Raw genomic sequence first — 25011 nt, forward strand, 5'->3', positions numbered from 1 at the left:
CTTCCAGTCTGCTTCTTATCCCATCCAGTATACTTTTCATCAAAGACATTGTCGTTTTCATCTGCAGAAGTTTGATTTAGGATTTTTAAAATATCTTCTATACCTTTGTTTAACATGTTCAATCTTTCCTCTAACTTCTTGAACATACAGAATAAATGTAGAATTTATAATTGTCTTAACATCCCTATTAATTCTATCACCGGTGTAATTTCTGGGTTGGTTTTGATGGACTAATTTTTCTCCTCATTATTGGTTGTATTTTCCTGGTTCTTTGCTTGCCTGGTAATTTTAAAAAATGATTCTGGACATTATGAATTTTACCTTCTTAGTTGCTCAATTTTTAAAATCCCTTTAAATAGTTTTGACATTTGTTGGGGTCATTGTTACATGAAAACAGTTTAATTCTTTTGGGTGTTGTGCCTAAAGAAACAAAAGCAGACACAGTTCATTCAGTTTTGCTCATTACTGAGGCAAAACCCTCCTGAGTATTCTGCTTGACACCCCATGAATTATGAATTTTCTATTCTAGCTGGTGAGAAGAATTGGCTCTGTGTGAACATTAAAGACTGTTCCCTTTAATCTTTTCAGGGGTTTTCCCTGGCCTTGGTTTGCATGTACACGCACATGTATACACCCACACCCACAGCCACGTATTCAGCTGAAGATCTAAGTGAAATCCTCTTAGAGAACTATCCCCCATAGTTCTCGCTCTACATGGCTCCTTCTCTTATACTGTGCCCAGCTCCATTGCCTCAACTCAGGGACACCGCTTATTGCTGGTGGAGTCCCTCTCCCTGCACATAGTCTGGACAACTTTGAGAACTGTTGTTTGCTTCATATACTTTGATTTTCTGTTTGTTTCAATAGGAGAATAAATCCAGTCCTTGTTACCCCATGTTGGCCAAAAGTGAAAGTCTATTAACAGTTTTAAAAAAGTAAAAATGGATTTCTTTTTATGTTTTCTGTTATGTTAGCATATTGTATTCTTTTTTTCCCCTGACAAATACACTTCAGAGTTAAATACTTTTGAGGTAGAGAAAGTTATACAGGGGCAGAAAAAAAAGAATGTTATAATTTGATTACCATAATTTAGTATAATCCCTTCAAATCTTCCTCCATAAAATCTTGGATACATTTTTTTTTGCTTCTTTCCTTATCATTTTATCATATGCATACTTATATGTTCTTAATGTTTCTTTGTAGACATAATTGTATATGCCTGTACAATAGTCTGTATTCTGTCATTGTTAATACAATGACCTTTTTCTCTTTTTTTGTTTGGTTAATCTGGTCAGAGATATAGTTAATTTATTCACTTGTTTTCTAATAGGCTACACTTTTAAATTTTCTATTAAAGTAGAGCAACCTACAGTTTTTATTGAGTTTTTTTTCTTTTACTAAGTGTTTATCTACCTTTTTGCGTAAAGATTATATAAATAAAGTTACATATTTTTCCTTGCTGCTTCCTCCACATGTAATTTAATCTCTGGTAAATAATTTTGACTTAGAATAGAGAAAGTTATTTTTTTTCTATTTATAACTCTATAGGGTGGGTTTCTCTCCCCTCCCCTATCATGTTAATCATCTCCATATATATTGACTAGCTTTGCATTAATTCTACATTTTAAATTTCAACTGTTTCGATTGTGATCCTTAATAAACACTTGTCTGTTCTAATGCTTTTTAAACCGTATTTATGATAAAATACTTTCTTTCAGAAAAACTATATATGTGAGGGGGAAGAGATACTTATGACATTCTGGATATTACTCTGCGGGGTGAAAGGAAACAATAAATAAGAGACTGCAAGTACATCACCATGCTTTCTGGCATTTTTTCTGGCCTTATCTCACATCTTAACTGCCCATGGCTTTCTTATCAGATGACCTAGTTTTAGTAGAAAGAACCAGCCTGTCAATCATGAGTTGGAGAGGTGGTTAGAGTTCTAGTCCCAGTTCGGCCTCTACATTGGACCTTGGATTCCTTGAACCAGATAATCTAGTTTAAAGTCTACAATTCCATCTTTGCCTAGACTATGTTAATTCTCCCTGCTGGACCATCAACAGCATCACAGCCATTTGGCAGCAGCAACTAGAATTAATATCTTTCCTTCTGTTCATTAATTTCTTCGAAGATTCATTAAGCATCTACTCCCAGACCCACCCCAACCTCTATGCTAAGTACTTGAGAAACAGATATTAAAATATCACACTCTGCTCACTCGAGGCACTTGCTGTTTAAAAAGAAAGGCAGCTAGGTTAACGAATGGTTGGAAGACAGGGTGGTGAGTGCTTATGACTGGGAGTGTCGGGGAAGGCTTCCAGAGGAGACCCCTCTAAGAGAAGAAAGGAACAGAATGAGACAGTGAGGGAGGGATATTTTAGACAGGGTACAAGATGTACATAAGCCTGGAAGAAAAAGAGAGCAAGGTGTGTCCTCTTTCTTGGAACTTGAGAAGTCTGTTAGAGCTGGGACACTGAGATGTGGAGGGAAGGGGAAGTGGAGTTGGTAAGTCTAACTTTGGACACGTTGAGTGTGGGGTGTTGGTGGAAAACTGAAGTATGTTTGTCCAGTAGGCAGCTGTACACAGAGCTGCGATCTGGTTTAGAGATAGAGAACAGTCATCAGCACGAAGAGGTCACTGAAGCCACAGGAGCTGATGAGATCACTGGGAGGAGTGGGGAGAGGAGCACGTTCACTGTGTGGTTCCCAGAAGGGAGCTCGGATGGGCTTCAAGGAATTCATGAAGTGGGTACAACGTTTTTTTAAAATCCTTCATATTTACTTAGAATCAATATTGCCTTAGCATGAAACAAACTTTTAAAGTCTAATTCTGTTCTAGTGCACTCATCTTCTTAGCATAATAGTCTAAAAAAATTTGTTTCCAGAAATAACAGGAAGCATACTCTGCCATTACTGTTGTCTACATGTCCTTCAGTTACTTTGGTTGGGCCTATGTTAAGCTGAAAGATGCCAAAGCAAAGGACTAAAGCAAAGTTAATGTATTTATCATTTGGCTTTACCATCATCAATGAACAGAGATCAGCCAACTTTTTCTGCAAAGGGCCAGATATTAAATATTTTTATTTTGCAGGCAATAAGGTTTCTGAAACAACTATACAATTCTGCTGTGTGAAACCAGCTGTAGTTAAAATGTAAACTATATGAGCATGGCTGTATTCTAATAAAACTTTATTTATAAAAACATCTGATGGCTCCCCCCCCCCGCTGAGAAGACTTGCTTTGAAATGGTTGGAACTTTTCCAGAACTTGAATTTGTACTAATACAAGGCCTGGTCTTGAAGCCTTATACCAGGCTGCTGACCATACTGGAGGCAAACTTTCACCTTAGAACAGTGGAAGAAATTACAAACATTTTATCGTTAGGTGTTCTTATGTTATCCAGAAAAACAAACAACTTTCTCCTATTATTTTAAAGCAGTTTATGGAAGAATTGGAAGTTCTGCCATTTCATTTCAGTCTGCAACTGGATGAAACTTCTACTCTATTGTACCCAGCTTCTGGGTTTTGTTTGCAGTATGACTGCTGGCTTTATCAAAGTAAGATTCTTACTTTGTGAAAAGTATTTTTTGGTCAGTCGAAAGGTGGGCTGGAAGAAAAATCTGGGTACTAGATACAGCATCAATGGTGGATGGCAACACATTCGGTTATATTGCATGGTAAAGAACAAAGGTCCACCAACTCATTACTTCAATCACTGTGTTCTATATATTGACATTCAAGAGATCAATAACTAGACCCACAACCCTGGAAGAAATCTTGTTTACTTCATCGGAACCAGGCTTCCGATGAAGTAAACAAGTTAACTTCAGTGAAGCACTGTCTTCCAGGTGGCTTTGAAACAGTTCTCCTTAACTAGCTTTCCAGAGAAGAGGCATCAAAGAGCACGACTGAAAATGGCAGGAGTACTATTTTTATAAGAGAAATAAAATCCTTGGGGGAATTTATTAATGTTTGGCTTACTTGTAGTTAGTCCCCCCTCCAAATAAATGAGATAAATCTTTTGGTTTACAGCTCTGCAATCAATATCATGAAGGCCAAGCATCTATTTGCTGTTTTGGCTAGGTTGCCATTTTAGAAGAGGAGTGGGTAAATAGGTAACTATAGAAGTCTTCTAATGTTGAAGGAAGTCCCTCTGCAAGCTAAAGTAAAGTGAAAAAGGCTTTTCAATTTTTTTGCATACAGAAATCATGAGAAATAAAACTCTTTTGAAGGCCATTCCTGTTCAGACCATCTTATAATGACACTATGGATTTATAATCCTTTTGCTGCCCACACAGATAGTGTCAGAGAAACAGACCAGCCAAAGATGACTTCATTGTCTTGAGGACAAGGGAACTGATGTGGCATAATTTTGATTAAAATGTATTAGAGAATTCTGGTGCTCTCTGATACAAGTCTCCCTAGACACTTAATTAATAGTCAAAGGATTTTAGCATTTGTTGCTATAAGAAAGAAAAGTCTAAATTAATTTGGCTGTCAAAGTTGATAAGTATACTGTCATGTCAAAAATCTCTATGTAACTTCACTATTTTACTCAAGTCAAACAGCCACCTTCTCATTGATATTCATGTTTAAGCAGACTTAAAATTTACTTTTTCTTTCACTTATAATATCAAGGAATTTATTTCAATTTTTTTCAGAAGTTTGCCATTAATTTTGCATTAAAGGCTGATTAAACATGGCGGATCAATCAAATGTGTTTTTTTTGTCACTACCTATCAGAACGTCAAGGTGATAGAAGTGAAACAAGATACCATCACCTAGGACAAAGAGAATGAGGGACAGACTGTGCAAATGAAAGATCCAAAAAGAAAAGTCCTTTTGGAAGCCAGAGAGTTGCCTAATATTGCAGGACTAGCTTGCAAACTAAGCAGCTAAGAATGGTGACACCAATGAGAATTTTGAGATACTTTGTGAACATTATTTATCCTTATGTAAACTATCAGAATTTTCAATGTAATTAAAGAAACTGTATCCAAATTTTGAGTTAATGAACTTAAATCCATTGTCTAAAAAAGACTTTCATTAGATTCTTATAGGGATCCATCAGAGGGCATAAGAAAATAAGAGAATGTGCTTTGTAGACACATCTTTATGGATCTTCTAATTTAATAATCTTAGCTATCAAACAGAGATACAAGCCTCAAATCATTCAAGCATTCATTGGCAAAAGGTGAGTCTGGAGCGTGGACCTCCTGACCCCCATGTGTCTCTCCTCTTTAGCACCCTGCTTCAATGTCACTGCACTGAAACACATAGAAAGAGACCTGTGTGCAGTTCTTATGAAAGCAACAATGTTGGTTGGGGTCGTCATACCTGATCCTGGATACTGGAAGACATTCTGCTGCATCTGAGGATTGACTCCCGTGCCAAACTGTCCTCCCATGTTCCCTGCCATGCCTCTGTTCACCATGCTGTTGCGGTTGGCCAAGGTTGCCTCAGGATTTACTGCCAGTTGTGAAAACGGGCTGGTAGAAGCGGGTGGGGTTCCTGGATTTGTACCATAGTTTGGTGGGTAGGGGAATTGCTGCGGAGCACCCTGAGGAAGACGGGGGTTCCCCATTTGAACTGGCAGTCCAGATGCGGGAGGGAGGTTGTTCCCAAAGCTTTGTTGCCTCATGAGCATGGCTCTTTGCTGCTGTATTAGCTGCCTCTGTCGGTGCTGTTGGCTGTACAATTCCCGCTGGCGCTGGGCCAACATTTGGGCATTCAGGGGTGGCTGCAAAGGAGGAAAAATTCTTCACTTATTATAATAATTATAACCTCTACCTATCTTGGAAAGCTTACAGGATAAAGTCTAGTAGCTTGGGGCAACAAAATATGTAGCAATTATCAGTATATAGAGGAAAATAAAACTGAAAGGGAACAAAAAACTCTTAAGTAATAATCACAGGAGAGAAAAACAATTAAGTAAATTTTATAGATTAAAGGTAGTTGAGAAATGCTAAAGCACTATTATTGACTGTTAAAGTGGTTAAATGCAAATTCTCAAAAAGTCACACAGAACTGAGAAAAGTCAAAGAAAATACGCATTGATTAGTATTATAAGTCATAAAAAATGACTAAAAGAAACATTAAAACCATAGAGGAGAGAAAGAAATGTGCTAACGACTTCCATCTTATCTGACATTAGGTTGTTAGGAGATTTCTACTTTTCTATTTCAAAAAAATTACAGTTTCCCCTTTTTCTCACGGAAATCATTTATTCCACTTTACTTAAATGAATAAAATGTGATTATAGGTGATTTAAATTTTTCTATATACTTTTCAGTATTTTCCAAATTATCTATAATGAACATATATTATCTTTATAGTTAAAAAAAACTTACAAATACCATTACTAATAAAAGAGGAAAAATCAGAAGGCCAGGGTCCAATGACTAATAAATTATCATTTAAAAGGAAAATAATTAGAAATAAGATAATAAACAGAAATAAATGGAACCAGCTATTTTATCTCATTATTGCAGTATAAGACTACTCTAGGTATTAGAGTGTTTTAAATAGCTATGATATTATGAATGAAGAAAGAAGTGGTAACATTAGGTTGAAATCACTTTTTGGTCTAATTTGCAAAGCAATATGGCATGTCAATAAAGCCTTCCTCAGAAAATATCAATTCAGATTGAGGATCTGATTTAAGCATATGGCTCCATTAAAATTAAACTTGTCAACTACATATAGTCCAATCTAGAACAAACTGTGACATATGACATTCTGGTAGAAATCATCTTTATGTTAATTCCATAATAGGGTCTTGTTTCCTTACAACCTAATTACCCTTGCATGAACTAACCCCAAGATTTATAAGACATAGAAACCCAAATCTGGATCCATAAAGATGCCAACATCTGCTGCTTACCAGCAGTTTCTCTCAGTATTTATCCTTTTGGTTAGTGTTGGCTTTCTGTATTTGCCCCAAATCCATCTAGGTCCATTTTATGGAGAAAAGAAGAATTTTGTTTGAATCCTCTTTAGAGTCCTTCATCTCCTAAATGTTTGTGTCAATTTGGTTAAGGAAACAAAAAAGTGGTTGAAGCAAAAGTAACAAACTATGTGTGGAAGTTAAGATCTAGTTAACACTTAGAAGGCTATCCAGTTCTTTTTATGTTTAAAGTTCCAGTGGCTCTGTGTTCATGTATAAGGGTCATTCAAATAAATAAAAAATAGAAAATGCTGATGCTCAGACGGACCTGAGAACACAAGATAGTTAAGATAACTCAGCACTGTGACACAGTTTGGATCGGGTTTCAGGTACCATTCATACAGTCTCATAGCTGAGGCTTCTTATTACTAGCACTATTCAGAACAGCAATAAGAGTTTTCTACTTAGTCCACTGGTATCTAATAGCAGTGACAACAATAACAATAAACAAAACAAAGAACCCTCAGCTTTTGATCAAATATCAGTAAGGGATATCACAGATTCATTATAAATTCATTCTAGAAGAGAGCTACACTTATAAACATCATTAAAAGATCAGCTCACAGACCATTTCAAAGACACTCCAGTCAACACTTTAGGAAACACGGCTTGGATTAGAAAAGTACTAACAGTGTTTGGTTTGCTCACATTACCTGAGGTGTAATTTGCTGCTGCATGCCTGATCTCATATTGATGCCAACTGGAGCATTTGCTGCAAACTGGTTCAAAATAGCTTGCCGATTTTGGTGTATCAACTAGAAAAAATGGAAAAAATGAGATATCGTATTTCTACATGAAAATATAGCATAGCCCTTAAAGGTAACACAAACATTTTATTGATTACTAACAAGTTTTACTGTTGCACGTTCAGTAAGATATTCTCCATGTTTATCTGCCAAAAGGCTGGTAATTCCTAACATAGTTCCCACCTACACTAAATATGGCAGAGCATTTAAAAATAGAATACACACATGCACATATATGTATGCACATAGGTACAGGTGTGTGTATTATACTTTCAAATGTTCTGCCATAAATGCTCTACCACTAAAATACACAAACACACAAAGGCATTTATCGCACTTTGAAAAAACACGTTAATACTTAATTATTTCAGGTAAGCGTAATAATGGAGAGAAAAGCTCTAAGTCATAAAATTATTGTGAGTAAAAATGTAAGTATACAATTGGGCACATTCTACAAAGATCTGGAAGATAAATGGAAAAGTTGAGGTACTTCTCACTTGGAGGGTGCCTGTCTAATGGGTACATATCTGGGGAAAATCCAACATGATTTCATTAGCTGAAGAGAATTATATAAGAAACAAATGGTCTGAGAAAATGAACTATTTATTTAACTGCAAGAAGTAATTACTTTAGACCAGCAGTTCCCAAATTGGTGTTCTAAAAGAACATTGTTCTGCAGGATATTAATAGATGTGCCAGGAAAACAGCATGTTGTGCTGTATTAAGTACTGGGAATGATGGGTTACACAAGGTGAAACAGAGTTCTTTACTGCAGTAATTCTATGGGTACATTGCAGGTCTTTAAGAAGGGGACAGGCTATGCAACTTATTTATCACAAACCTTTTTTTTCTGACATATAGCCATTAACAGTATCTCCTAGAACAATCTTTTATGGCACGCTAGTTTGGAAGATGCTATCTATTATCAGGCTTAGGGTTCCAGGTCACAGACATGCCTCAACTTTATCAGGTAACAAAACAAGCATCCTTGGGGGTTGTACCTCCTTATAAACAATCTATAGCAGGGGTGGGGAACTTTTTTTTCTGCCAAAGGCCATCTGGATATTTATAACATCATTCGTGGGCCATACAAAATTATCAACTTAAAACTTAGCCTGCTATATTTGGTCAGACATGTAATCAACTCACTGCTAATGCCTTGGCAGGATCAGACCAAGTAATTTTGTGGGCCTTGTACGGCCCACGGGCTGGAGGTTCCCAACCTTTGATCTATAGCTTAAAGATCAAGTACGGCGATGCATATGTAGACATCTACAGCAATGCAGACAGACCAATAACTAGTGTAGGACATGAAGGCAGGGACCAAGCGCCTGAGTGAGCTCAATGGGAGCTTCAAAAGGTTAACTTCAGGCAGAAAGAAGAGCAAGTACAAGAAAACAGAGAAGGCAATGAGGTCAGGCGAACACACATTAATACTTAGTGATGCACAGAAGAAAAACTGCTGGGGGAGTGGGAGCTGGGATTCCAAATTTATAGCTTTATATATCCTTTCAATTGTGAGACATGGTGACAATGAAATGGGTGGGGATGGAGGAAAGATGACTTAGAAGTAGTAAAAATGAAAAAATAACCTTAGAAAAGAAATAGGCTATTTTTAGCAGAAGGAATTATTCTAAATAGCAGCAATCTATAAGCACTTTCTGTTAAAGAAAAATTGATTGATTTCTGCCCATAAAATAACTCTTGTTCATTTTTCCCTTCCCTTGACTGTGTGTACAACTGTCTTACTCTGACCTATTTCTTCTGATTACTAAAATGCTACCCATTTTCCAGCAAGCAGATCAAGTTCCACTTCTTCAAGGAAGTCTTCCCAAAAGGTTAACCATCTCCTTTAACGCTTTGAAAATCTTAACTTTTGGAGTTTGGGGCATGAAAGAGGCTGGTAGTCCTTAAAGCGAGGGACACAAATTCAAAAGCCTATAAAGGGCAGGTCAAAAGGCTTGTTGCATTACAAAAGGAAATGTGGGGCTCGTGTGGAAGGATACAAACCCAGCCTATGCATATAAAACACACACAAACATGCACATGTGTGCACATACAGACACACAGCACAGGATAGCTGCCTTTTTGTCTGCCTGAATGGACTTTTTTCAATGCCTTAGCAAGAAGTCCTTCTATAGTAACCTAAAAGATGATTATCTGGCCCAGAGGTTCTCAATCAGGGGTGATTCTGCCCCACAAGGGACATCTGGCAATGCGTGAAGACATTTTTGGTTGTCACAACTTGGGGAGGGGTTTCTACTAGCATCTGGTAGGTAGAGGCCAGGGAGGCTGCTGACATCCTTCATTGCATGAGGAGTCCCCCTCCCCCACTAACAAGAATCACCAAAATGTTAGTAGTGCCAAGGGTGAGAATCTTGATACAGCCACTGCATAAATTCTTACAAGCCAACGAGTTTTTGTTTTGTTTTTTAAGTAAGTTTATTTGAGCCAAACTGAGGATATATGCTGGGGAATAAGATCTCAAGTGCCTCCCCAAGAAGCTTATTTTATTAAAGAAGCTTATTCTTTTATCAGGCAGTTTTTGCCAGAAATCTGGAGGTGAAATCTGCTTCTCTGTAGTTTCTGCTCTTTGACCTTAGTTCCATTTTCTGGTTTCTTCTATTCTCTATCTATATAATAAAAGCCTAATATGCAAATTGTCCCCTCGACCAGGAGTTTGACCAGGGAGCAGGGCCAGCAGGCCAACCACGGGAAGGGAGGCCCTGGCTGGCGGCAGGCAGCCAGAGGGAGGCCCTGGCCAGTGGCAGCAACAGGCAGCCAGGGGAAGGGAGGCCCCGGCTGGCAGCCAGCAGCCACTAGGGACCCTACCCATGCACGAATTTCATGTACTGGGCCTCTAGTCTATCTATATATATAAAAGCCTAAGCGACTGAATGACCAAACAACCGGTTGCTATGATGCGCACTGACCACCAGGGGGCAGACACTCAACAAAGGAGCTGCCCCCTGGTGGTCAGTGTGCTCCCACAGTGGGGTTACTGCTCAGCTGACCCACGGGTTCCAGACGTGGGGCTCACGGCTGGTGAGTGCAGCTGCGGTAGCACGAGCCTCTCTTGTCTCCATGGCAGTGCTACTGAGCAGCCGCAGGTGCAGCAGGACCAGGATGAATGGGAGTGGCGTGGCTCGGGCTCCTCCCCAGCTGCCTGTCGCTTTGTGCACTACTACATCCCTCGGGGGATGTCGGACTGCTGGCCTAGCCTGTGGGGAACAGGCCGAAACCAGCAGTCCGACATCCTCTGAGGGGTCTCGGATTGAGAGAGGGGACAGGCCAGGCTGAGGAACCCCACGGTGCACGAATGCATGCATTGGGCCTCTAGTAATATATAAAAGATTATCAATAGTGGTTCTTACACCAGATCCATACCCTTCTTGAAGACCCTAACAACATATCTGGACTTGCCTAAGGATATCATATTTCTTTATCTGTCTGGACTGTTACTCCCTCTCCATATTTTTCTTCTTCTTCTTCTTTTTTTAATAGTATGAAGACTATGTCCTTTGCTGGAGAAGAAGAAAGCAAAACTGGAATAGAATAATTGTATCTTTGTTAGCCAGTGTTATACTATTTTCTATAAGCAGCAGACCTACCCATTTATGCTGTCATCCTTTTTCCAAAAATAGAACTTTACAAGTTCTTATAGGTATTATGGATATATTCCTTGATTCTTTGCTTATTTGAGATGTAAGCAGACACTACACCTAAAGGCTTTAACTTTGTATTTCTTCTTAATCACTAGTTCCTTCTTTATTTTTACCATTTAAGTCTCAGCCAATGCATTTATATTAGCTTCCTAGGGTGTTTGTTCTTCCTCTTCCTGTCCGCCAACTGGAAATTATTCTTAACTGTATAATCAAATTTAAAATATTAGAATCTTTTTACTCCTTGTGTACCATATTCTCATCAATGAGATATACTTAAGGTCAGGAAATCATATTTTTTAAACTGATCTAAAGATCTATTAAAAATAAACTATAATGTAGATCTGAGTATGTCCCTTTCTTTTTCTTCTCAAATCATTAGGCACTGTGTTCCCTTCCTGACTATTAGAAGCTTACATCTCCTGTGTTTGGCAAGAGGGAAGAAGGAAGAAGAGGACATGACCAACAAGTAAACATGATATCAATCAAGTGAGATAAGTGTGTTAAAAATATTGTTATGAATCTGATATATTCTAGATACTAATCCTTTGTCTGTTATGAGGTTGCAAATATCTTCCCTGAAATAACTTCCCCAATCTTGTTTATGGTGTCTGTTTACTTACAGGTTTTACATTTTAATGCAAACATCAACCTTTTCCTTTATGTCCTTTTTATAAGGGGCCATAGAGATTTTCTCATACTCACATTTAGGCCATTAAAACATCTAGAATTTATTTTTTGTGTATGGTATGAGATAAGGATCTAATTTGACTCCCCCACCATGGACAGCCAAATGTACCAGCATTTATTTTACAGGCCATCCTTTCCCCACTGACTGCCACCTGTGTCACTTATAAAGTTCCTATATATGTCTGGTGTGTCTCTGGGCTCTCTATTATATTCCAACTAGAGGCCTGGTACATGGATTCATGCACGGATGGGGTCCCTCAGCCTGGCCTGTGCCCTCTTGCAATCCGGGACCCCTCAGGGGATGTCGGACTGCTGGGCTTTGGCCCAATCCCTGGCAATCTGACCCCCCCCCCCCCCCCCAGGGATGCAGAAGTGCTGAAGTGGCAGGCGGTTGGGGAGGAGCCCCAGCCGGGGCCGGGCACAGCACGCTACTGCTCATCCTGGCCCCACTGTGCCTGTTGCTGCCACCGCTTAGTAGCACTGCTGCGGAGGTGGGAGAGGCTCCTGCCACCGCAGCTGTGCTCGCCAGCCGTGAGCTTGGTGTGAGTCCAACTTCTGGCTGAGCGGCGCTCCAGCTGTAGGAGCGCACTGGCCACTAGGGGGCAGCTCCTGTGTTGAGTGTCTGCCCCCTGGTGGTCAGTGTGTGTCATAGCGACCGGTTGACCAGTCGTTCTGTAATAATGGTTACTTAGGCTTTTATATATATAGATAGATAGATTAGAACTGTCTATCCCTATGGCAGTTCTACAATGTTTTAATTTTTAAAACTTGGTTTTAAATCTTGATATCTGGTAGGGCAAGTTCATCCTCATTCTTCTTTAAGGTTGTATTCATTCTTCTAAAATAAGTTTTGCATCTATTTGTCAAATTCTGTGTTGATATTTTAATCAGAATTCCACTGAATCTATAGGTTAACTTCAGAAAGATTGTCATCTTTACAACAGCCTTTAAATCAACAAATATATTTTACTTGTATCTTCTTTTTGACTTTTAATCATGATTTATTTTTGCATATTGTGATATATGTTGAAATTATATTTTCTAATTGCTTGTTGCTAATAAAAAGGATTGTCATTAATTTTTATTTCTTATTCTTTTATCTAGAAACTTCGCTGAACTTCTCTATTAGATCTAAGTGCCCTGTAGGTTCTCTTGGATTTTCTATGCAAGCAATTGTATTACTTGTATATGATAATTTTGTTTCTTATGTTTGCTTTCTATATTTCAAAATTCTTAGTAGGTTGATGGTATTCTTTTTTTTCTATACTGATATGAATTTATCCACTGAAAATATACAACCTGTCATTTAATGGAATTTAAGGCAGAAGTTAGATGTTTCACTTTAGTTCACCAATTTGATCCCGACTGTGAATTTACCTGTATAATTAAAAATAATTTATTTAAACCTAATTTCTTGATTTTATCAGGTACTATTAATGCCAACACAGCCATTTACCCTCCTTCTTCTTCCTTGATGACAGAATAGGATTTTATTCAGCTAATTATCCCAAATCACACATCTCCACGAGTACTCTAAGTCAATCCTTGCCAGTGATTGGTTAAGGGTGCACAAGTGATTCAGTTCTGGCTAGCCAAACATGTGAAGTCTTTTTTTTGTTTTCCCTTTTTTGGGAGTGGGGGGGTGGAAGTGGGGAAGAAGGCACAAGAGCCTTCTGAAAGTTTCATGGCTTTTAAAGCAAGATGCATAGGAAAAAGATAGTCTTGTTTTCCCCTGCTAGATAGTTTTGTTTGCATGTGGTATTTGTAACCATGGCAGCCATTCTTCTAGTTGCCAAGGATTACAGGGTAAAAAGACAGAAAGAACCTGGGTCCTTGATAACATCCTTGTCTCTGAACTAACCACACCTGGACATGTCTCTATTTTGAATCATCTTAATATTTGAGTAAAAATATTTTTTGTTTTGTTTTACTACTTTGAGTTGAGCTTTCCTTTTTCTCTATTGCTGAGATAAGCCTTGGCCAGACCTCGCTCACACATAGAAGACTCTGCAGTGAGCACTATGGACTGAGTACCACTACTGAACACAAGAACTGATAGCCCTGAACCCAAAGAATAGGTCTGGCTATCGTGGTTCATTAGGTAGCGGAGTTATTGTTTTACATGGCAGTTATATGTTATTTACATGGCAGTTATATGTTATTTACATGGCAGTTATATGTTATTTTTGTGTAGTAACATACCTGGAGGCTTAAAACATACTGTGCCCCAAATTCTGTATTTCTCCAACTTGATGGATATTTATTTCACTTTGTTGGGCTACCAAGACCTCCAAACTTTGGACATGCTTCCATAATATTTAAAGGAAGCACAGAGGAGCGATGTTGACTTATTTGTGTCCTTATTTCAGATACATTATTTGCATGACTACTCTGCTTATCAGCTGCTTTAGGAGCAAATCAAAGCAAAAACAATTTTTTTTTCTGAACTAAGTATGAATTATCATTTCATCTATTCAGGAACCTGACCTAGATTGTTGAAATGGTCTTGCTCACTGAGCCTGTAACTGTAGACAGTATTTACTGAACTCTCCTCTGTGCAATGAGGAAATCAGCATACCTACACTTTCCTCTCCTTTTTTGGTTTAGCACTTAGTCACTTACTGCTGTTAACTTTTGGGTATTTATCTGTTAAATACCCTAAGCTGACTATAAGTTCTCAAAGTTGCCTGTATCATTTTTTCTTTATCTTCCTCACAGTACCTATCACTAGTCCCCTTAAATATGTTATATGAAAGATTAAATACAGAGGAACTATTAATTATTTCCTCTTCTTATGCTATCTTACGATGAACAACAAGTTATAACAAGAGGCAGCTTATCTTTAACTTATTCTCAGAACATATTACTATTCCTTTTCTTTGTTTCTCTTTTCTCCCTTCTCTCCCCTTAATTCCTCTTTGAATCCTTTATTCCACCCCAAGATTTACAGTTATTCCTTTCTTTGTTATTCTACCATTAACATTTTTTCCCTATCTCATCTCTCCCTTTCTCTTTCTCCCTTTCATCATCTTTTTAAGTGAAATGAAAGTACATTATAGTATCTATTATATTTATTGAATATCATTTTATAGTAATAGCTAGCATTTATTAAATGCTATAAGATGCCAAGTATTGTGCTAAGAGCTCTACATGCATTATCTCATTTAATGCACACAACCACCTATGAGGTAAAGGAATTAGTTATTAGACTCTCTTTATAAATGAGGACCCAGAAGCTTTACAAGGGTAAATAAATTGATTGTTGAACCACCTAAGTTAAGGTTAGCACTAGGATTTGAAACTAGAGCTTACTCTTACCACCATTATATCATACTGACTTTCCAATTTATCTCCTTTTTCTTCCTTCCTGAATTAGTAAGGCTCTAGGAAATATCATTAAATACTTAAAAAAATAATCTGAAACAATATACACATATGGTTTAGCCCCAGTCCCACTTCTCAGAGATAACACTTTTAACCATTTGCTTTTTTGGCTCCTGATGATTCTCTCTATACCTGCTGTTTATACAGACTTAAATATGTATGCCACTATACCTACTCATTGCCTGTCATGAGAGAGATTTAACTCACCCACAGCACCCAACACCCCCAAATTATTCTTTCCTCATGCTCCTAATATAAGACCACTCCAACTTCAAACAACATAAACTGCATTTTCTGTTTCAATAATCATAAACAGTGTTTCTTGATACTCTATAAATTAAACTGTGTTTCTCTTTATTGATTTATTGATTGTACGATGTTCATCCTAATATTTTTTATCTCAAAAAACAAGATTAACTGCTTTTAAATTGTAGGTCTCAAAGTACTTTGTTATGAGCCAGCAGTCTTTTAATTGAATGAATATGTCCCCTTTTCTTACCCTAGCAAACCAAGGGTGGTGTTTTGAGTCTTTCATAAAGGTCCTGGGAGTAAACTTGACACCTTGGTTGTAGCAACTGGGCTGTCTTGTTATTAAGAAAGCACATACCTTTAAAAAGTATCGCCTGCTCAACATGAGTACTCACCTGCTGTTGCCCCTGCAATCGCTGTTGAAGTTGAAGTCGAAGTTGATTGGGTGCAGCTGGAGGTCTGTTTAGAGTTTGCCTGGGCTGCATGCCCATGCCAGGTGAAAAAGCGCCTCGGGGAGGTGTTACTTGAACAGGCATGGACCCCAATGAAGGTTTCTGCCTGACCATGCCTTGGAAAGGGCTAGTGAGACTGGCAGTAGGTGAAGGAGAAGAATAAGGCTGGGGATAAAGGTTGGGTCTTTCTTCCATCATTAAAGGTGGTGTTGCTTGTTGTGGTGGAAATCTCTCTGATAATACATCCAGTCCACCTCCCTGTTAGAAAATAAACGAGGCTATTTTACACATATGTTTCTGCCAGTAAACGACATGTTTCTCTATGTAACTTTGGATTCGATAGCATCTCTAGAAAGTTTCATCATAATCTATTCATAGTGGATTCATGAAGCTCTCCAGATGTTTACTACTTAAAGGAACTACCTCTGAAAGTTACTTTTGAAATGGAGTAATAGATTAACTGAGATGTTTATATTTATTTATTTATTTATTAAAATTCTTTATTGTCGAAAGTATTACATATGTCTCCTTTTCCCCCATAATTGAGATGTTTAAAATCTCAGTAAAGAAATGAAAATGCAGTTGAAATGAAGATCCTAAATCAATGAAATGAAGTGAAAAGGTTTAAAAAGAACTTCATTGCAAAACCTAAGAATCAACAAACTTTATATTTACTAGGTTACTACAGATGTAGCTTACTAAAGGAGGGATGAGTCAGGCATTTTTCTATCTTAAATATAGAATTCATGTTTTTACCTATTTGAAAAAAATTCATAGTTCACCTAACAGAATGCTGTACAGGTGGGCTTTCCTACTTGTTCACTATTACTGATTCTAAGAAATACAATTTAAATTGTGACCTGTTGTGTGTAGGGGTGTGTGTGTGTGTGAATGCGTGTGCGTATTTGTGTGTGTGTGTGTGTGTAACTAAAAGGAGAGTTTCATGAAGCATAACTTCCTCTGGACATTTAAAATATGAAAAATATAGGTTGAAGACTCGAATGAATAAAGGATACTATATTAAATCCTAAAATTAGAAGTGATGATATGAATCTGTATTCTATTCTAAGGAGAGCTTCTAAGATTCTGTTTCATAGTGAAAGGCTAAGACTTTCTAACACTATTATTATTACTACTACTTTGTGTAAAATCCCATTATTATCTACTAGAGGCCCAAAGCACGAAGATTTGTGCAAGAATGGGCCTTCCTTCCCCTGGCTGCCAGCACTGTCTTTGCTCCAGCCAGGAGCCGCCTTTCTGCCATGGCGATGACCCAAGTGTCCCGCCCTGCCCTGCCCCCCGCAGCTCTGCACCTGTGTATGCAAATTAACCCGTTATATTTGTTTGGGTTAATTTGCATACTCACTCCTGATTGGCTGGTGGGCATCATGAAGGTACGGTCAATTTTCATCTTTCTCTTTTATTAGTGTAGATTACCTATTATATATTTTGTTAACTTCCACAAGGGTAAATTATAAAACACAGTGAGAATACTGAAAAACCTTGCTTAAAAACCATTTTCTAGCTTCTCAGGGAAGAATCATTTAAAAAATGCCAACTTTAGTAAATACCTGAACAAGTTTGTCAATTCCCAGAGCTCTATCTAATTCAGCCAACTCAGTTTCATCTTTGCCACTGAGGAAAGAGACCAGCTGTTCAAGCAGAGCTTTCTCATCATTTCTTCCTTCTACTGTTGTTGGTGGACAGAGAAGCTCATCTAATTGTGAACTAATACACTGGCTGCAGAATTAAAGGATACAGTTTAATAATTATTCAATCTTAAGAAATCAAATACAATATAAATATTCATGCAAATCTAGTTCTAGAAAATTTTCTGATACACTTAATGTACAGAAATTTATGAACATATTTTTCATTATTTTGCCAATCACTGAACTTTGTCTCCATATTCTTCATGTCAGCTTACAGAACTAGTCTCAAAATTAACCAAACATAGTTAAGATAGGGAAAAAGAATTAACAAAAATAGAAAATAAAAATCAACCAAAATCTCAGAAAAAAATAATTTAGCCTATATTAAAATTTGTTCTGCCCTGGCTGGTGTGACTCAGTTGGTTGGAGCATTGTCTGGTATACCAGAAGACTGGGTTCGATTCCTGGTCAGGCACATACCTAGGTTGTGGATTCCATTCCAAGTCACGGAGCATATGGGAAGACAATCTATCAATGTTTCTTTATCACATTGATGTTTCTCTCTCTCTCTCTTCCTCTCCCTTCCCTTCTGTCTAAAAATCAATAACCATGTCCCCAGGTGAGGATTGGGAGGAAAAATTTATTCATTCAATGGATGCTATTAATTATTGGTAACTGAACCACAATCAAAATAGTATACATTGCATTACCTAATGTTCAAGGATGATTAAATCATATTGCTAACATTACATGATTGCCATTTTAAAAAGAACTCAAACTAGAAAAATGAAACATGCTTGGTATTAAGCAATAAAACAAATAGTTGGACACTGAGTAGATATGGAAAGTACCTTTCCTCCTTATACCTTCTTGCTCTAAACAAAAACTGGACAGAATAATTATCTAACTAAAAGCTCAAGAGCAACATAATTGTTGTACTGAGGCCGATTCGTTCATAGGTCTCAGAAACTTTATGGTAATCCATCAAAGCAAAGTAAGAGATAAAAAACAAACCAACAGCTGCATACTGCATCCATCTTCTGGTAATTACAATATACACTAGTCTTGCAGTCATGCAGTAAATACATCTGTTTAACTCCATCTTCCCCATCCTTTTTTTTTTCATTATCAATCACTTCTGTCAACATCTAACAAAATACCAATGTATCCTGGAATCCAGTTTGGGAAAAGTAGTTCTTTGTTGTAGAAGTTGGTATCTGATACTTTACAAAATACGAAATATATTACTCACTCTTCTGGTTTGTTCTGATTCACAGCTGTCACTGTAGTATTTGTCCATGGAATCTGATCACCTGTTCCTGGTTGTCCAAATTGGTTATCAATTGCTTCCAATTCCAGCTCAGGTAATCCTGATGAAAGAAGCAAAGGTAAGAAGTCAGTGTCACAATGGAAGATAAAATGACAATATTTTCCAGAAGTAATATATAGTACAGAAGCGTGAGATTTCAGTTATATAGTATTACTTCAATGATACAGAGTCACTTATTCAGAAACTTAAACTATCTAGAAGGTGGCCACATAATAACAAGTAAATGACAAAGTGAGAAAAGGTCTGTGAATCAAAGAAAACCTGATGTTAAAAAGTTTGCACATAAGTTAATGTTACCATAGGAGAATCATTCCAGACTATTGGAAAATTTTCAAAGATAATTATAACAATTTTGGTTAATGAATTTTTCAGTTTACAGCACATCAGAATATGCTATAAGTAGGGACAGTGTTATTATCATGGTCTGAGAGCTGTAAGCAAAAAGTAAAATATACTGCATAAAAGGCACAAACCAAAGGGCATAGCCTCTAGGGCAGTGGTCGGCAAACTGCGGCTCACGAGCCACATGCGGCTCTTTGGCCCCTTGAGTGTGGCTCTTCCACAAAATACCTACTTCTGTGCATGGGCCATGAAGTTTCAATTGCACTGTACATGTGCGCCCGCATGTGGTATTTTGTGGAAGAGCCACACTCAAGGGGCCAAAGAGCCGCATGTGGCTCGCGAGCCACAGTTTGCCGACCACTGCTCTAGGGTCATTCAGTAAATGGACAAAGCTCTATAGTTGTTAATCTGAAAATATAATAGTATAATAATTGATGCTTATAATGACAAATGAAAAAAGAGACTGAATTATGTTTTGTAATGGAAGAAAACAGTATATGCATTTTTGAAAGTTTTTGTGGGGGAATTTTTTTTGAAAGCTTTGATTATTTATGTACCACTTATGTAGGAAAAACACTGTAAATAACACAAATTATAGAAATTTAGGGACTGATAAATAAATTATGGAATATATAATTATAATGTGCTGTTAAATGAAACAGAAAAGCATAATCCAAGATATTATGTTCAGAATAATTCTATTTTTACAAATTATTTCAAATATTAACACACAAAAATTCTGTTAGGCTATCTATCCTTGGTAGATTTTAGGTAGTGAGATTAAGAAGAACATTTATTCTCTTCTAAGATTTCTAATGATTGCTTATAATTTATAAAATGAACATATATTAAATAATTAATCATTGTATGGGCTGAACTGTATTCCCCCCCAATTTATATGCTGAAGTTCTAACTCCCAGCACCCCAGAATGTGACTGTAACTAGAGATGATTAAGTTAAAACAGGGTTGTTAGAGTGGGCTCTGTGACTGGTATTCTTATAAGAAGAGGAGATTAAGACACAGACAGCACAGACAGAGGGACGACCAACCATGAGGACACAGCAAAAAGGCGGCCATGGGCAAGCCAGTGAGAGAGTCCTTAGAGAAAACCAAACCTGTCAACACCCTAACTTTGGACTTCTACCCTCCTGAACTGTGGGGAAATAAAGTTGTTGCTTAAGCCACGCAGTATGTGATACTCTGTTACGGCAGCCTGAGAAGACGAATACAATTTTAAAAAAATCAAAGTATAGTTAAAAACTGATAGAGAAGAGGGTCAAGGTGACTTAAGATTCTTCATTACAGCTGCCTGGAAGTCTTGGTAAAGTTTCAGGAATTGTGTCATGACAACTAAAAGCTGCTGTAAGATTGAAATAAACGAGTCTCACAACTGATCCTGTCAGAAGAGGGATAAGACAGGCCAGGAACCCAGGCAAATTTTGAAAGTGAGCTGGTTAGTTTCTTTTAATTTCGAAGTCACACAATGGAATTATCACCACTGTGTGTGTTATTCAACTTCAAAATGAGATAGGTGAGAATATCTGACAATCCTATCTTCATGAATTTGAAGTGTTGTACTATTGAAGTGTTTCTTTCTTTTTTTTGTACATAGAGTTTATAGCTCCTTTATTCATTGATTATCAAAACTTAAAAACATCAGCTATGTCCTTCAACAGAAGAACGGATAAATTATGGTCCATCTATACAATGGAATATAATACTAGTGAAAAACGAGATGCTATCAGACCATAAAAAGACATGGAGAACATCACAAGTGTTTCTTAATTAGGAGAATGCTAACATGGCTAGAGCAGTAGTGAATTATTTCAACACAGTTGTCTCCTAAACAGTGCTCCATGGAAAATTCATTCCATGGGGTAACATGTATTTCCTCAGAAAAGGAGTTCCATAATCAAGAAAGAAATTAAGTGAAAAAAATTAAACTCATTTCTTTAACACTTCTTAAAACCTGTAATATGCATTGTGAAATTTTAATGAGGAATGATGTAGGTGCCATGTAGCATTTGGCTCAGTGTACTTTAGCACAAAGTCCTTTTTTTTTTTGCAACTCTTAGGACTAGTGTTCAAGACACTTGGGAAAATAAAATCTGACCCAATTATTATATTTCTGAAAGCCCTGCAATGGAATGTTTTGGATAAGAATACAAAATTGCTCTCCTTAACATCAACTGCTCACCTTAACATTAATTACAAAAAGGTAGATGTTACACTGTAATTTAAAATACACAAGTTGAGCCGGAGTGGCTCAGTTGGTTGAGCATCATCCTATGCACCGAAAGGTTGCTGGTTCAATTCTAGGTCAGGGCACATACCTGGGTTGTGGTTTAGTCTCTACGGAAGGCAACCAATTGATGTTTCTCTCACATCGTGTTTCTGTCTCTCTCGTTCTTCCTCTCTCTAAGCATGTCCTCGGGTGAGGATTCAAAAGAATAATAAATAGATAAATAAATCACACAAGTTGATTGAAGGTCATAAGTCTAAATGTAACTGTATATTATTTACAGTAGCATTAATGACAAGAAATTTCATTCTTGATAAACAAAAGCTCTGCTCAGTCACAGTGACTCATTAAACATTGGAAATGAGGCTTTTGTCCCCAACACGTACGGTTCAGCCTGGAAGTGGGTCTGGCAGTGGTGGCCTGAAGTGAAGCGGGCAGGATCTCGGATTTGATGGTGACACCGCTGACCGCACCATCCATCCTCTCGGTCTCACATAAGCCTGGCAATGGGGCTGCCTTCTCCAACGTGGGTAGTAACTGATCAAACTGATCAAGGTCAGCTGTAAACTAAGAATGGAAACCAAAGTTAGTTAGAGAAAGTATATTCTATACTTTCACCAGGAACAATGTAGAAAAGAAGTTGCTCCTTTAAACTCTATGAATTAAATGTGGCTATGAAAGAATGAAGAAAGAAGAAATAATTAGAAAGACTGAGACCTCATTGAAATTACATGACCTAACTATTCCACTGGAAAAAATTTGAATGCTTATGATATTAATATATTGCAGGATATAAGATAATATACACATCGTATTTATCTAACATATCTCTGTATAAAACTTATGCGTAGGAAAAAGACTGAACTGGAAAGAAGTGTTAGAGTACAGTGATAGTTATCAACGATAGTTATCAAGGGTAATTTTTTTCTGTCATATTTTTTCAAAATTTTGTGAAATGATCTAATGATGGAATAAAAAATTTACATATATATTTACCTTAATATATCTGTCTTCTAGGATAGATAAGGAGTCCCAATACCTGTCTGAGGTTATGCACAGAAAAAAACTGGCCTTTATTTCACTGTATTATTCTTCTATGTTACTCTGAGGTAAGTCATCAAAATAAAATGTCTACCTATTTGTATTTCATTATTTAATTCAACAAAAACTTATAGTTCTAGATTGTATAAATAGAACTATATGGATGTATTTTTAAAATGTCTAGCTTCTTTCACTTAGCATTACATTTCTGACATCTTGCTGCATGTAGTAACTCATTTGTTTTTACTGCTGAATAGTACCCCATTGTATGAATGTGTCACGGTATATCCTTCTACTGTGATATATTTGGGGGTGTTCCCAGTTTGGGGCTAATACAAATAAAGCTACTGTGAACATTTTTGAATGTGTCTTTTGTTACAAAAAATACTAACCATAAAGTAAAAAAATGACAAACTGAACTACATTAAAATGAAGAACTTCATAGAAAATCACCAACAACTGCCCCTAGAGGCGGTGCAGGTGTGGCTGCCGTGTCCCGCCTGCGTCATTAGGTGGCAGAGAGCACAGAGGCTCGCCTACGCCCAGCGTCCTGGCCGTGGGCGCCTGGATGGTTGACGGCCTGACACACGAAAAAAAAAAAAAATCACCAACAAGAAAAAGAAAAGGCAAGCCACAAGACAGAGAAGATATCTGCAAATATAAAACCAATAAAGAACTCATTTAAAGTACATAAAGAACTCTTAAAAGTCATTAGGAAAAAGACAACATACTGGGCAAGACATTTGAGTAGGCAATTCACAAAAGAAGAGATCCAGAGAAATTGAAACTATGAGATACCACTACACAGACCCAGAATGGCTAAAAATTAAAAGACTGATAAGACCAAATATTAGTAAAAATATGGGACAACTAGAAGGAATTCCCACACACTAGGAAAACTGGACTTATCTACTAATGATGAAAACATATTATCTTATAATTCTGCAATTCCAATTTTAGGTCTGAACTAAGCAAAAATGTGTGTGCACGTGCATCAAAACAGGTGTACCAGCATTGTACGCAATGGCATTGTTTAATACAGCTGTTATTTTTAAAGTTAATTTTATAGAGAATTTTAATTCAGTCATTATTTAAAACTGTTTTCAGCTTAAAAAACATGACTTTTAGCTTAGTTGTACTAAAAAACATGAGAGAAAGTTCTATCCTCAAAGAGCACACAAATAAATAATCAAAACAGTGTTATTACAATAGTAAACAGAGACAACCCAGAGCACTGTCAAGTGTAGAGGAAGGACATGGCTAACGAGGGCTACTGGGGAAGGTTGTACAGAGATGATGTCTGGATTGGTTTGTGAAGATGGGTTCAGCAGACGTAGAAAGGGGGGCAAGGCAGAGGATGCTTAGAAGAGGGGAGTATCCCAGGAATGGCAAGGACCTTCCATGGGCCTAGAGTACAGTATGCCTGAGGGGAGAGAGCTTGTTGGAAGATGAGAGGAGAAAATAAAGCTGGTCCAAGAAAAAGGACTTATGCATACTAATTTGAATCTTGTCTGACACTGGAGAGCCTTATTGATAAGCTGCTCTGTCAATACATTTCCAGCTATTTTATGGATGTCTATATTCTGTGTAAATACTTGGTAAGCTCCTAGAGAGGAAGGACCATATTTTCTGTTTTTCTTAAATTCCTTCAGAGTCCACAGCAATGATTCAATACAGGAAGCTGCCTGTTAATTTTTACCCCACCCTCACCCCAGCCTAAACATAGAGGTAGTGATTCCATAACAATGTGTGCAGAGATTTATTGACATTTACTTCTGCTTCCGGGCATGTTACATACCCTACTACCCAGAATATTCAAGTCCTTATTCTGAAAGGGGTTTAGTATGGTTAGAATCAGATGAGAAGAAAAACAGCCTTAGAAAATGTTTCAAAAGAAATGAAACAGCAAAACAAGACAATATGGGCAGCCTCATCGACCTTTTCATTTCTCTCCCATGTCATTTACATCAGTGTGTCCCAAACTTAGCTACACATCACCGTTCTCTGGGGAACTTCTTTAAAAAACAGATTTCTGCCGAAACCGGTTTGGCTCAGTGGATAGAGCGTCGGCCTGCGGACTGAAGGGTCCCAGGTTCGATTCCGGTCAGGGGCATGTACCTGGGTTGCGGGCACATCCCCAGTAGGAGATGTGCAGGAGGCAGCTGATTGATGTTTCTCTCTCATCGATGTTTCTAACTCTCTATCTCTCTCCCTTCCTCTCTGTAAAAAATCAATAAAATATATTAAAAAAAATAAAATAAAAAACAGATT

At 37.5% G+C, this 25011-nt stretch overlaps 1 protein-coding gene across 3 annotated transcripts in view; it reads right to left on the bottom strand.

Moving 5' to 3' along the window:
* NCOA1 (nuclear receptor coactivator 1) overlaps positions 1 to 25011 on the bottom strand; it is a 129920-nt gene that overhangs the window by 18752 nt on the left and 86157 nt on the right. For all 3 annotated transcript variants that reach the window (XM_014546674.1, XM_005874913.2, XM_014546673.1), the window contains 6 exons: positions 22086 to 22266; positions 19037 to 19154; positions 17704 to 17872; positions 16076 to 16390; positions 7603 to 7704; positions 5341 to 5743 (listed from right to left, as the gene is read on the bottom strand). In XM_014546674.1, the coding sequence (XP_014402160.1) occupies positions 5341 to 5743; positions 7603 to 7704; positions 16076 to 16390; positions 17704 to 17872; positions 19037 to 19154; positions 22086 to 22266 (1288 nt within the window). The remainder of the gene's footprint in view (positions 1 to 5340; positions 5744 to 7602; positions 7705 to 16075; positions 16391 to 17703; positions 17873 to 19036; positions 19155 to 22085; positions 22267 to 25011) is intronic.

Source organism: Myotis brandtii, unplaced genomic scaffold (genome assembly GCF_000412655.1).
Source record: "Myotis brandtii unplaced genomic scaffold, ASM41265v1 scaffold454, whole genome shotgun sequence".
Taxonomy (NCBI): domain Eukaryota; kingdom Metazoa; phylum Chordata; class Mammalia; order Chiroptera; family Vespertilionidae; genus Myotis; species Myotis brandtii.